The sequence below is a fragment of the Polistes fuscatus genome, unplaced genomic scaffold (assembly GCF_010416935.1).
Source record: "Polistes fuscatus isolate 324 unplaced genomic scaffold, CU_Pfus_HIC Scaffold24, whole genome shotgun sequence".
NCBI classification, from domain to species: Eukaryota; Metazoa; Arthropoda; class Insecta; order Hymenoptera; family Vespidae; genus Polistes; species Polistes fuscatus.
The window spans coordinates 2630498-2645224 of NW_025113101.1; the positions used below are offsets into that span (position 1 = coordinate 2630498).

At 28.4% G+C, this 14727-nt stretch overlaps 2 protein-coding genes across 16 annotated transcripts in view; one reads left to right on the top strand and one right to left on the bottom strand.

The window, feature by feature from the left end:
• Positions 1-9717, top strand: part of LOC122518409 (inositol 1,4,5-trisphosphate receptor) — a 28660-nt gene extending 18943 nt beyond the window's left edge. For 2 of the 14 annotated variants that reach the window (XM_043637320.1, XM_043637322.1), the window contains 23 exons: positions 875-952; positions 1650-1770; positions 1845-1987; positions 2084-2119; positions 2450-2637; positions 2721-2832; positions 3223-3327; positions 5134-5251; positions 5478-5710; positions 5795-5936; positions 5994-6304; positions 6389-6898; positions 6977-7126; positions 7197-7512; positions 7598-7770; positions 7866-8030; positions 8119-8299; positions 8400-8492; positions 8577-8734; positions 8801-8966; positions 9032-9192; positions 9273-9434; positions 9507-9717. In XM_043637320.1, coding sequence (XP_043493255.1) covers positions 875-952; positions 1650-1770; positions 1845-1987; positions 2084-2119; positions 2450-2637; positions 2721-2832; positions 3223-3327; positions 5134-5251; positions 5478-5710; positions 5795-5936; positions 5994-6304; positions 6389-6898; positions 6977-7126; positions 7197-7512; positions 7598-7770; positions 7866-8030; positions 8119-8299; positions 8400-8492; positions 8577-8734; positions 8801-8966; positions 9032-9192; positions 9273-9434; positions 9507-9581 — 3897 coding nt within the window. In that variant the 3' untranslated portion in view covers positions 9582-9717. Of the gene's footprint in view, positions 1-32; positions 48-874; positions 953-1649; positions 1771-1844; positions 1988-2083; positions 2120-2449; positions 2638-2720; positions 2833-3222; positions 3328-5133; positions 5252-5477; positions 5711-5794; positions 5937-5993; positions 6305-6388; positions 6899-6976; positions 7127-7196; positions 7513-7597; positions 7771-7865; positions 8031-8118; positions 8300-8399; positions 8493-8576; positions 8735-8800; positions 8967-9031; positions 9193-9272; positions 9435-9506 lie in introns of all 14 variants that reach the window. The other 12 variants (XM_043637332.1, XM_043637334.1, XM_043637329.1 and 9 more) reach the window with 11 other exon arrangements.
• Positions 9718-14058: 4341 nt separating this feature from the next.
• The window catches only part of LOC122518410, a 128316-nt gene continuing 127647 nt past the window's right edge, over positions 14059-14727 (bottom strand). For both annotated transcript variants that reach the window (XM_043637335.1, XM_043637336.1), the window contains exons 16-17: positions 14556-14697; positions 14059-14343 (exon numbers count right to left, since the gene is read on the bottom strand). In XM_043637335.1, coding sequence (XP_043493270.1) covers positions 14145-14343; positions 14556-14697 — 341 coding nt within the window. In that variant the 3' untranslated portion in view covers positions 14059-14144. The remainder of the gene's footprint in view (positions 14344-14555; positions 14698-14727) is intronic.

Genomic DNA, 14727 nt, shown 5'->3' on the forward strand with positions numbered 1-14727 from the left:
TTTTTATTTTATGTTTCATTATATGACTGAAGTTCTTCGAAAAAGAGGTAATTGTAGCAATGAATATCACAATGAATTAGAAATTTAGAAACTGAACTTGAATTAGATTGCTAGTATTGTTTTAAATAGGTATAAATATCAAATAGATCAAAATAAATGAATTGTAAATTTAGACGATGCCAAGAATAATAATAATAGAATATAATGCAAATGTATTTATATTTAATATTGTTAGGTAATTTTTATTTTCAGGAATAAGAAAAAAGGGATGATAGAACAAGTTAGAGAAGATATATATAGATTCATTAATTTATTTTTTTTTCTAAATTAGCCATAAAAAATAAATATACATATTCACATTATATTATAATCTATGCTTTGCATGTTACTTACACTAACCATTCATTCATCAACCAAGTACATATCATAGACACATTGAAAATGTTATTTAATTTAGAATCATATATTTTGTCGAAATATTTTTCATTTCCTGTTTTTGTTAATTTTTTCATTTTTCCATTTTTCCATTGTTATTATTATGATTTGATCATTATTCTGTATCAGATTTTTTTAAATATAATTTGGAATAACTACATAATATGTAAATTATATTACGAACTTGTAGGCATACATAGAAATATATCATCAAGTTCACGTTACTATCATCCATTTTATGTAACATAAAATACATCGATAGACTGATATAATATACGATAAAATCATTAATATTATTTGATATGTGCTTGGTCATTATTGATTGCACCAGCGGCATGTTCTGTGTTTTTGGCATGCAATACCTGGCCTTCTTGAATCAACAACATGGGTTTCGTCTATGTGCTGGGTCTGTAATGGTGGTGGGTTGATTTACTAATAGAAACAACTGCACGAGGCTAGACTTTATTGGAGCATCAAGGAATGTGACCGGAATATTGACAATAATGTTGCAAGTTATGTGAGTATTAATAGTAGAGTGCTGTCTTGGCCTAAGAACACAAGAATTGTACAAATACACTCACATCCACCTATGTAATATACCAACAGGATATTTCTATTTTTTAACGGAAGATATTAATAGCAAATGTAAGGGTAAATATCACGGAGAACATTCATTTTTAATATATTTATGTATTTTCATAACTATCAAGAAATGACAAATTATAATTCAAGGGTGTCAAATTATTTTTGATAATAAAAATTGTAATATATTAGCCTTGATATTCTGATAATATTCATCAAATAATTTCTACAAATATGCAGTTCGTTTTTATAATTAGTAAAATTGTCAAATAATTGTATGTAATTGGCAGCATGGATTTTAATATGGGTATACTATGTAACATGTAAATAAATACATGGATGTACATATTTTGTGCATACAAAAAAAGTTTCGGTGTACTAATAAAATAATTATATTTAATTTTTTCATTATAAATTCTCTCTCTATAAAATTATATACGTAAGCTGTGTAATTATAGTTCGTACTTAAAAAAGAAAAAACAAATAACACACACTAGTACAATAGGAAGCACTCACATGATCGTAACGATTTAATTTTGACTTAATTTTGTTCGTTATTAATGTATCAATATTTTGTGGTAAGAATCGTTTGCATAACATTTAATTAGTATTCCTTTTTATTTATTAATTAGACTCGACAGCCTATATTTGTTCAACTACTTCACGCGGCGTTTAAAGTATCGCAATGTATGTGGTTGAATGCAGGACAAAGATTCAATGTAGAAAATTGTATAAGAACTTTATCCGACGTTGGTAAGTTGTTACATTATTCTAATATTTCGATGATTATTTAATATAAGCTTCAAAATAATGTTAAACATTTTTAGCTAAGGGACGAGGTATTGCCATTCCTACTGATTTGGAAAGTCAAGTTGCTTCTATGTTTAATAAAGCGGCGATGCTTAGTAGGCAAACAAGTAAATGGCTCCAAGCATCTAAACAACCGAAAATAGAGCGTACTCAAAGTCAGGTAATAATGAATATTTTTTCATTGTTACAAATATCTATTTAAATATATTACATTATATATTCACGATGTTATAATAAATTTTCATTAAATATGTAGAATGATATGGTTTTGATGGACAGCTCTAAAGAAGAGGTAAAAGTTGTTCAGAACTCTTAACGTTAGTTTGACTCATTAGATACTTGTGTATATATATCGATAGTAAATTAATTTAAAAAAAAAAATTAATAAAATATATACTATAGCAATACCGTGTATCATATAGATCGCTTGTACAAAGATATGAGATGTACATTAGTAATAGTTATTTGTACGAAGTATTATTTGTTCTATAAAAAAAAAAGTAATTAAATTACTTTAGTTGCATTAAAATACGAATACATTTATAGAAAAGTCGTAACGAAAGTAATATGTTTGGTTTATGGTTTAATTATTTAATGATATATATTTATTTGTTATTTCTAGCTGATGCGTCTGGATCGTAGTATTATAGAAGGTTTGCAAGACATAGTATGTTTATTAGAAGAACAACTTAAACCATTGGTGCAGTCAGAATTGTCCCTCTTGGTTGACATCCTCTATCGACCGGAGCTTTTATTTCCGGCAGCAACCGAAGCTAGGAAACGATGTGGAAATGGTGGATTTATCAGGAGGTAATTATTTTGGAAGTATCGCTATGCTGAAAATTTCCGATGATAAAATACAATATAAATTTAGTCCTATTTTTATATTTTAGATTGATTAAGCATACCGAAAAATTATTAGAAGAGAAAGAAGAAAAATTATGTATAAAGGTATTAAAAACACTTCGAGAAATGATGGCGATTGATCCTGAATACGGGGAAAAAGTAAGTCTCGTAAATTTTTATTTGCACGAAATTCGAGTTATAGAAATCATTTAAATATAAGGAATAATTTAACTCATAACATTAAGAAATTGGATATTCAGTATAACGAATAAATAATAAAAAGCGTTATATTATTATAAAATTGCACTCAAGTTTTTTACAAAGAACTGAATGTCCAATTATTCACTGCACTCTAGATGACCAATACACAAGTAGATATTTTTTATTTGCTATAATAACGCGAGAATAAAAAAGAAAAAAAAAACAAGAAATTTAATAAGCTTTAATAAGCTTTCTTGAATATGCGATACAAACTGTTAGAAATCCTTGGGTGAGTATGTATCGTAGATTAGATATGTAGGTAAAGATGTTTTCACGCTGCAAACGAAGAATGAAGATGTTTTGGAACATGCAGATTCAGAAAAGAAGACCGAATCTCCTCTCGGAACAGATTCCAATGATCAATGCGATCGTCAAATGACTCAGCAAGAGCGGGTAAAAATAAATGTAGATTGAAAACGGTATTTTAAGGGCACAACGTATATAAATCAATATAATCGTTGATTTTTATATACCTACTGTGTATACAAAAAACACGCATTGAATAATTATATAGATAAACTAGTTATTAATGCATATTTAGATTTATTAAGAAGCATCATTTTTATTAATGAATGCTTTCATTTATTTGGCAAGAATTTCAATTATTTCCATAAAGTAGAATTCAAGTTTTACAAATTATTCGAGCTGATAATAAAAATAATAATGTACGTTGTGTAGAATATTTTCTGCACGTGCTCGATTTTATTTTGCATGTTTCCTTTTATATTATATGCTGCTATTACGATTAATATTTTAATCACACTATATAATAATTACATTAACGTTTGCACAGATTCATTTAATTATATATTCATTGAAAGACAATTTCAAATAGAAATAATCGTAACATAGTGATCACTGTGTATATTTAGCATACACAGGTTCTGGTACTTGTAATTAATATTTTTGTAGATCATATTCACCTTTTCGCACTCCAAATGAACTATGCAGATAATATTAAAGCATTTGCAAATCAAATTCACCCTTTGTATCGAGTTTTTTAATTTCTGAAATTTTTTATTTCACGCACGAGAGAAAAATTTAATGACAACAACGTCTAAAATTATTTATAATTAATTATTTCCAATACGCAAACACAAATAAGCACGTACACGCGAAAGGGTTAATTTGTAGCGCAAAATATGTATTATTTCATTTGTTGTTTTCCATTTATGCTTTCTTGGAAAAGTACATACATATATATACACACATGCTCTATCATTTTTTGATATTTATAATTTTTTGTCTATTACGGTACTCTTTAAAAATTTCATTTATACACGGATGTATATGTATATACAATGTGTGTATATGTATATTAAACATAGTTAGATATAGATGTGTAAATATGTATGGATTGAATTTGATGTACCAATACAGAAGTAGATATCCAGTTTTTTCTCGAAATATTAATGTTCAAATGATTACTATGAAAAATGATTGTCACACGAAAAGTATTATATCGTTATATTAGATAAACCACTTATTAGAACTATTTTCAATAATTTTTTCCATATAGATTTTTTCCTATATAGAATGATGTTTTATTTGTAAATATTAAATATATTTAATATAATATTTATTAATAATTTTTTTATAATCGTACACACAGTCTATATAAGTGGTCTGCATCATGCCTAATTAGAAGTATGGACATTATGTTTAAAAAAAAGTGTATATAAACAGTAATGTGTAAATTATTGCATTTTCTAGCGATATCAATTGTAATTAAAAAAGGAAAAAAAATATTTATTTTTTAATAATATTCTCTTAATGCATTCCTTTAATTGTAAAGAACTTATATAATTGTTATATTTTGTTTTGTTTCTTCGTCTAGTTGACAAAAGGTATTATAAATACAAATTCAGAATTATTCTGTATTTTATTATTCATGCAATAATTATTGACAACGAAACGCAAGGTTTTTGTCTCTTTTTCCATATTGCATCCGATATATGAATGGAAATAAATATATCTTTTATACAGGCATTTTTTATTAATGGCACACACATATATTTTTTCTTATTCAATGCACTGTGAATGTAAATACACACACCGTACAACATTTATTGAGAATATTATTAGATGTTACATTTTTTAAAATCGAATTTTAATAACGTAGTGCAATTGTATTGGTACATCATCGTAAAATAATTCTACTTATTCGTATTGTTATAAATTTCTATTCTTTTTCTACAGGGTGATGCATTAAGACACAATCTTCTGACGCGTTACTTCGGTAAGAGTTTTATTCAAAAGCCTGAAAATGTTGAAATTGGAGTATCTTGTACAATGGCTGTAACTCACGGACCAGGAGGTGATAAAAATAAGTTTTCTTTATTTTTTAAATATTAGCGTGAACCAAAGGTTCGTACGTTTTTAATTAATATTTCCAAAGTAAATTTTACAAAAACAATCCATTATGCAGTTTATAACACAATTTATAGCACAATAAACGCATGAACTTTTGGTTCACCCTAATATTTATTATAAACATGTATTTCTAATTTTTACTAATGTATCGTCGATTTGTACAAATGTAGCCAAATTGCTAAGCCGTGCCGGGAGGACTTTGCACGAAGTTCAAAGTCATTTAGACAGAGAAGGTGCATCAGATTTAGTCGTGGAATTGGTTATTAAAAGTGTACACTCTCCTAGTATATTTGTAGAAGTTGTAGAATTAGGAATTGCGTTATTGGAGGGTGGCAATCCGATTATACAAAAAAGTGTATTCAATAAATTAATGGGTGGTGATTTAAGTCAATCGTTTTTCAAGGTACGATTTGATATTTTCATATATTAATGTTTTATTAGATTACGTAGTAACAGTTTATTAAATTTGATTGTATTTATTTGTTAGGTTTTTTATGATAAAATGAAAGATGCGCAACAGGAAATAAAATCAACCGTAACGGTGAATACATCCGATATAACAGCAAAAACTAATGAAGATAAAGAACAAAGTAAAGAATTAGAAAAGATATCAAGAAAACCTGCAGCAGGTAGTTGAAAATATTATTCTTCTTTATTTTTTAAATATTATAATGTATTCTTCACAGATTGCAAATACTACGTACTTTTAGGTAAGCTTAATGGTATAGTTTGCACCGATGAATTACGAGATGAACTAAATTCAACCGCAATGACTAATGTTCAAATCTACGGAAACACGCGTACCATTGCACCTGGTGAAGATGTAACAAATAATGCGGTGGAAGAGATGATAGGTGAAAAATTAGAAAGAGCACGTGCCGAGCCTACGCCTGGCGTTGAAAAGGACGACACTCAACTTAGCGTTAAAGTACTAGTGATGCAACCAATTTTACGATTTTTACAATTATTATGCGAAAATCATAATCAAAATCTTCAGGTAAATCTATATCTCAAAAGTTTAATATTTCGTTTTTCTTTGTCTTCTATCGCAAACGTTAATAATATTTTATTTCATATTCAGAATTTTCTACGGAATCAAAATAACAAGACGAATTTTAATTTGGTATCCGAAACACTCATGTTTCTCGATTGTATTTGCGGTTCGACGACTGGTGGATTGGGTTTACTTGGATTATATATCAATGAAAATAATGTTGCATTAATTAATCAAACATTGGAGACATTAACGGAATATTGTCAAGGACCCTGTCATGACAATCAAAATTGCATAGCTATTCACGAATCCAATGGTCTTGATATTATAACGGCTTTGATATTGAATGATATTAATCCATTGGGTAAAACTAGGATGGATTTGGTATTAGAATTGAAAAATAATGCGAGTAAATTGTTATTAGCTATTATGGAAAGTAGGGGCGACAGCGAGAATGCTGAAAGAATATTATACAACATGAATCCGAAGCAATTGGTAGACGTGGCTTGTAGGGCATTTCATCAAGAATCATTGGACGATGCTACTGATATCGATGATTCATCGACCAACGGGGAGGATGGAGTGTCTCCTAAAGAAGTAACATGATATTCTATTAACAAAATCATTTCTTTATTATTTTTGTGTATTTTTAACAAAATGTTCTTTTTCTCATAGGTCGGTCATAACATTTATATCTTATGCCATCAATTGGCTCAACATAATAAAGAATTAGCAACGATGTTGAGGCCGTCAGAAGAAAATAACGCAGATCCGAAAATAAACAAAGCATTGCAATATTATGCATCGCATACATCCCAAATTGAGGTAAGCCTTTTTTTCTTTTTCTTAATGTTCATATCACATATAGAATTACAAAATAAATATTTGATTTTAGATTGTCAGACACGATAGAACATTGGAACAAATAGTTTTTCCGATACCAGAAATATGCGAACTTATTACCGTTGATACGAAAATTAGAGTATTAAATACTACGGAACGCGACGATCAAGGTTCTAAAGTATCCGATTTCTTTGAAAGAACGGAAGATATGTTTAATGAAATGAAATGGCAGAAGAAACTTAGAGGACAGCCAGTATTATTTTGGATGAGCAGTTACATGTCATTGTGGAGTAATATTTTATTTAACTGTGCTGTCCTTATAAACCTTATTGTAGCTTTCTTCTATCCGTTTGTAGATTCTGTACCAAGTAAGTTCTACATGAAAAAGCAAACAAAAATGATATTATTATGCATAATATATAATTTTATTTTTTGTTTTTTCCGTTTATACAGAACTTTGTTCACATTTGTCAGTTCTTATTTGGGCTGTGATGTTTTCATCAGCAGTTATTGTCATTACATTACCTCGAGAATCGGGTATACGTACATTAGTTGCGTCAACAATTTTACGATTAATATTTTCTATAGGACCAGAACCAACTTTGTGGTTACTTGGATTTGTTACGGTACGAAGCGTATTATATTATATTTTATTTTCATTGGGATATCAATAGATTTGTTTGTTTCCTATTTAATATATATATACTATTTTTTTTTTCAGATCGTTTTAAAGCTTATTCATCTTATAAGTATTATAGGAAATCAGGGGACCTTAACTAAAAGTATAGAACAAATAATGACAAATGGTGAAATATTGTATCACGCGTCATACTTAATATTTTGTGTACTAGGACTTTTGATGCATCCATTTTTCTATTCGGTTTTAGTAAGCGTTTTTTTAAACAAAATTTCAAAAAGTAAAGCATACGTATTCTCTTTTTTAAGTATTAAAAAGGTTGATTTTGATTTTTCAGCTTTTTGATGTAGTTTATCGAGAAGAAACGTTGCTCAATGTAATAAGATCTGTAACGAGAAACGGAAGATCAATTATATTGACTGCTGTGTTGGCTTTGATTTTAGTTTATATGTTTTCTATCATCGGATTTATGTTCTTCAAAGATGATTTTTTGGTCAGCGTGGACGAAGAAATTATTCGTAAGTATATTGTATCGATTGAGATTGAAGTACACGCAATTACGTTAACATTAAAAAGAACATTATTATACTACAGATATAATTTTATTTTAATTTTTAGCCACGTTAGATGACAAAACTACTGACACTTGTAAAATTAATGATAACGAAAAGTGTGAATCAACTGAAACGATGTCACGATTTTTACGCGAAGGTTCGATATTTATTTCTTTATTATTTAGAAAATCACTTCTAATGGATTTTTCATTATTTTAAATATATGTTATTATCATTATAGTTAACGAACAAGGAAATAATCAAGATTTGTTTAATGTTGGGGGCGAAGTAAAAGAACGGGCTTGCGATTCATTAGTTATGTGTATCGTTACAACGTTAAATCAAGGTTTAAGAAATGGCGGAGGTATAGGCGATGTTTTAAGAGCTCCATCGAGCACGGTAAGATCACTTTTGCTTTTCCGTAAAACCACATTTTTTTACTAATAATATATTTTTCAATTACAGGAACCGTTGTTCGTTGCCAGAGTCGTATATGATTTACTATTCTTCTTCATAGTGATAATTATTGTTTTGAATCTCATTTTTGGTGTTATCATCGATACGTTTGCTGATCTTAGATCAGAGAAACAGCAAAAAGAATTAATTCTAAAGAATACTTGTTTCATTTGCGGTTAGTATATATATGTAATTACCAAATGTTTCAGTTAGATTTATTTATAAATTTCTTTTTAATAGGTTTAAATAGGTCAGCTTTCGATAATAAGACTGTATCTTTTGAGGAACACGTGAAACACGAACACAATATGTGGCATTACCTTTACTTCATCGTTTTAGTAAAGGTGAAAGATCCGACAGAGTTTACAGGTCCTGAGTCGTATGTTTATGCAATGGTGAAGGTAATTATTTACACGAGTCGTTAAAGTACTCGGTGATTGTTTTTTCATTTTGTTGTCTAACATTTTATACGCGTATATAGGACAGAAATCTCGAATGGTTTCCACGATTAAGAGCTAAATCATTGGCGGCAGACGAGGGCGAGGGTGAACAAGTAGAATTGAGAAGTTTACAGTCACAATTAGAATCCACTCAATTATTGGTTAAGTGTCTTTCACAGCAACTCACAGAATTACGTGATCAGGTAAATCATTTTATTTGCGTCATTATTTTTCTATCTTCATATGCTTCTAATGCAATTTTTTTTGTTTATAAGATGACGGAACAGAGAAAGCAAAAACAACGTTTGGGTCTGTTAAATTCTGCGTCTCCGCTTTTGCATAATCTATAAACGGGCGGATTAACAAAAATAATATATATATATATGTAAGAAATTTGAATGAAATTTTACGAATTTGCTGTGCCCTTAGCCGTAGCTGCATTTTACCTTGATATTCTAAAAAGGATACATGTTCGTATGTTTCGAAGAAGAACATTAAAAAGATCGATAGGCAGGCATCTCGGAATATGCGTACGGTTTTGTTCCTAATTTTGAAGAAAGTGATCTACATAATGAAATGATATGACATGAGAGATATTAGATATAATGCGCACTTCGCGATTTTTTTATTCATTATTATAGATAATATATGGCATACCATCTCAAATTTATTATTATAATTTATATCACGTTAAAGATCTTATGTTCCGGTACTATTATAAATCATGCATTTACATTACTTCAAATATTTATACAATTTTGTTTCGTGGATATAAATATAGTGAAAATAATTTGAAAAATTCGTACATTCGACTTAAGTGAAGGGAAATGATAATTTAGCGATTAATCGTATTACTTTGGTATATGAGTGCAAGTAGTATATAAGGAACTTAATTGACTTAAATACAGCATTTTAATAGTGGTTTAAACAAAATAATAATAATAATCACTCACGTGAGAGATCTGTCTATTCAATTTTAGCGTTAAATTAAATGTGATTTACTGTTATTGCATTTAGAGGAGGAGTATATTATTATATATTATATCGAAGATATAGTTTAGCATTTCGTGGAAAACTTTGTTTTTTTTTTTAAACGATCGTTATAATCTATTTACTTTTGTTCTATGACATAATTAAACACACACACGTACTATTATAGCGTATTAGATTATTTTATAATTGGACTATAAGAGTCTATTTTAATGATAGTCAAATTTATTGATCGTATATATATAAATTCTATAGATATGTTTTTTTCTCTCTCGATAGTTCGTGTATAAAGTTATATCTATATATTTGTAAGAAGCAAATATGAGATGCGTGTTTTACTGAGCGCGATGTGCAAATAAATTTTCATTAAATATCGTATTAGCGCACAATTTGTTATGCTTTTCATGAAATCGAATATTATAGATTTATACAAATTCAAGTGTTAAACAATTGTTATCTCTATGTTATACATAATATATCCCATTGTGGTTTCGTAATTGTTGATATCAGATATGATGAATATGTTGCTTTATTGGGAATGTTGACTATTTTTTACATTATTTTATCCTTTAATTTAGAGATGTATACAAGAGAACTGAATGACACATATAGAATTTTAAGAATATTAACATATGAATATATATATATTAATATAAATTAATTGCTCGTTATAATAATATATTCTTAGAATGTATATATAAATATGAGAAGTTGATAAATGAATATTATTTGCAATAATGCTTTTACGATCATCGATGTCAATGTTATATTATTATTAATATCATGCATTTACTTAATGCTATATATGTACTGTGTCTGATCTGATATATATTATCATGTTGTAGATTTTAATTAAAGAAATTATTATCGCTGATTATTAGAAGATTTTCGACAAAAATTTCATATATTTAAAGATGAACTGAATTTTCAGTTCGTATTATTTATAATCAACTCAAGTATAAATATAAAGTAATCATTCATAGGAAGAGAAAGAGAGAGAGAGAGAGAGAGAGAGAAAGAGAGATCAGCTAAATATGGAATAAAAAATATAAAATGGATAATATCGTAGTTTTGCGTGTTCAAAATTCTATTATATATGGAAACGTTTATAATGTTGAGTAGAAAATGATTATTATATAATTATGTTTCATTTTTCGTAGGTTCATAAATTTCTATGTATTAACAAAACACTTGAATATTATTCTGAATAAGCAATTAAAAAGATATTTCTTTTCCAATTTAAATTATTATTATCAAATTTTTCTATGAAGTATATATATATGATTGACTTTCTATGTTTTAAAAATATCATTTTTATATACTGTATATAATTACATTGTTACAAATATAAATGTTAATAATTAATTTTATTAATCTTATGTTTTGTTTTTTATTAAACGAATCAATTTATTTGAGTCAATTTTATATTATACGTATACGAAGTTAGTAAATTAATATTTCAAATATTGTACGATAATATATAGATGGTAACGACATGTATTACTTTCAAATGTGTGCATTTTTCTATCTTATTAAAAATAAGATATATATAAATAGAAGTTGTATTAGAATTTCAACGTGAATAAATTGTATTCTTTTTTATGAAGTACCATTTATGGGAAGAAGAGAGACGAAACTGGGAAGGATCAAGAAGAATAGAGGAAAGAAAAAAGCAAATATTTTATTTCACTTTATTTATACTTTATATGAAACAATTGACTATTTATTGTGACTTAGATATACGTAACTATTACATGTAACATGTATTCTTCCTATGAGTAAGACGTATTTATTTTGTGCAAAACCGGTAATTTCACTTAAAGTGAAAATATTTCAAAATCCTTTTTCAAATTGAAATCGTTTCACACCTTATATTATTTTAATTAACACGTGCAAAACTCTTCAAATGATATTTCTAAAAAGAGCCGACACGAATAAACGTGAAATAGTTGTCGTCGTCGTCGCTGTTTTTCAGAGGAAGCACGTAACTGATTTAACACACACAAACCATTCGAGTCACACCTCTAAAACTCTCCCTTGGTGACTTATTACAATAATAATTAAAACCTATGCTTTTTAATTGTCATTCAAGTCATTCGTTTAATACACAGTCGGTGCTCGTTATACGCGGGCAAATTTTCGTCATCGTTTTATTATTTTTTATTTTTTATTTTTGACGAAATTGAAGATTTTTACAATAGTTAGAAACAATTCACATTCGCGATACGAAATTATTAAATACCGCTGATGTTTTTTTCAATTGGACATAAACATATTATTATGCACTAAATGGAATACATCGAAAAACTAGTCAGTCTTCGCGAAGTTATTACAAACGAAATCTTACGTTAAAAAGAAAAAAAACAATTTCTTCTTACTCTTTATACCAAAGTTATAGCAAAAAGATATGAAAGGATGAAAAGTACTATAATTATAGGCCGCATAGATAATAAAGGTATTCTAAAAAGGTGTATAATCATCAAAATTTTATCTCACGTTAGCATCATGAAATGAATAACTTCTTTTTACGTTTGTCAAATCTCATATTATAACAATTTGAGATTTATTCCTTTAAACTCGTCTTCGACGGATAAGTACAGTGATTTTCTAATTCGTATGTATGTGTGTGTGTGTGTGTGTGTGTGTGTGTGTAGTCGCGTATTAAACTGTAATTATATATTGCATCTAAAAATCGTTCAACCATTATTTCTCTCGTTAGATGCTTTTAAACATATATTCTTGCTAATGATGTATTTAAGTAGCACTTTGTGTAAGAAATATTTTTCTGATTCAATGACCCACTGTCGTCAAAGGATAACGAAGGCATAAACGATTCATTATTGAATTACGTAACAATTTTAAATACACAATTGCAACAATAGAACGTTTTAGTTGCTATCGATATGATCGCTCGTACTACTTGTAAGAGATTTTCTATATTATAAACGAATTCTTGCGTAGGAAGATGCGATAATCTCTCTCGTGTGTATTCATTATCACAACATATAACAATAAATTCGAAGGTGCCTCGGGTATAAAGCTCGTTCTTTTAAAATATTATATTTGTTTCATTTCTTTAATCCATAGAATCGCGTGTCGTTATAAATATCAATGTCTTCTTATCTAAAGTATATGTATATGTATATGTATATCTTACATAGAATAATTCCGGCGACTTACGTATAATTCGTTTTATTCTGTACAAATTCCTATTAAGTTTATGACGTATTTACAATCTCTTTCTATAATATCGTTTTATTTTGTTCTTTTATTTAATTGTTATTATTATTATTATTATTATTATTATTATTATTTATTATTATTACGCGTCTAATTTGGCATTCGCGCGAATTAAGATGATGTGAGTTGTTTCTCGCTAATTCAAATCCGTGCATCGCGTTTCTTGCAAATTAATTTTCTATGTATAATATGTATATATGTATATATGTATATGTTTATGTATATGCATATATATATAATATTTACACTCGGTGTATAACTTCGAGCTTGATATAGCTTTTAGTTTTACAAGTTAAAGTTTTCTTACGAGACGTTTATTTTTCTACTCGTATCTCTTTCAAATGATTGTATATTATCGAATTTTACGTATGCCCGTCGTATGAGTTCATTTTATCGACAATATTGCAAACAATTTGTACGTATCTATCGACGATATTTCAATGATTATTTGTTAACACTTTGTTTGCAGCAAACGATTTGCGTCGTTTCAATTCTACGCAGGTTTAAAATTAATAAATATATAAATTATATCCGTATTCATCTGTCGATAGATTCGCGAATAATTACTTTGTAAAAAGTAATAATATTATAATTAGCTTTTTTGCAAAAGTTGATTCAGATTTAACAGTTCGTTGAATTAACAGGAACGGGTAAATCGTGGTTAATCGAGGATTAGAAAAATCTCAACAACCGATCGAATAGATGAAAATGATTAGGGAGAAGATAAAAAAAAGAAGTTTGTTTTGCGGTTTAATCTCAATTGAGGAATCGCTAATTTGATTTGGGGCTGGCGATGGTCCACTTTGGCGAGTATTTGCGATAACGGTATGGCTTCTCCACTTCATCGTATATTGAGGTGCTGTTCTTCCCAATGCTTGTAATCTATATCCCAAAAGAAAATGTTATTTTTTTAGTTTTAATTTTGGTATTAAACGAAGTCATTTTTGCTACGATCAGTGGGTAGCATCTCTTGTACAGGTAAGCGCAACCTAAAGAAGTATCTTTACGTTACGAGATAATACGAGGAGGTAGTAAAAAAACTTTGAGCAAAGTTGAATGGTTAATCGGTCGGAGTAGTTACCTAAGAAACTTACCTAACTACCGCGGTATTTTCTTTCCAAGGTAGAGTGAAATTTTTGTGCACGTCCCTAGAGCAAAATGTGTGCAATCTTTCACCCGCGGGATCACCGTTTTCGTTGTACTTATGGATCGTTAGATTCCATGCTGTACATGGTCCTACGAAAAAAAGACAAAATATTCTTCGAT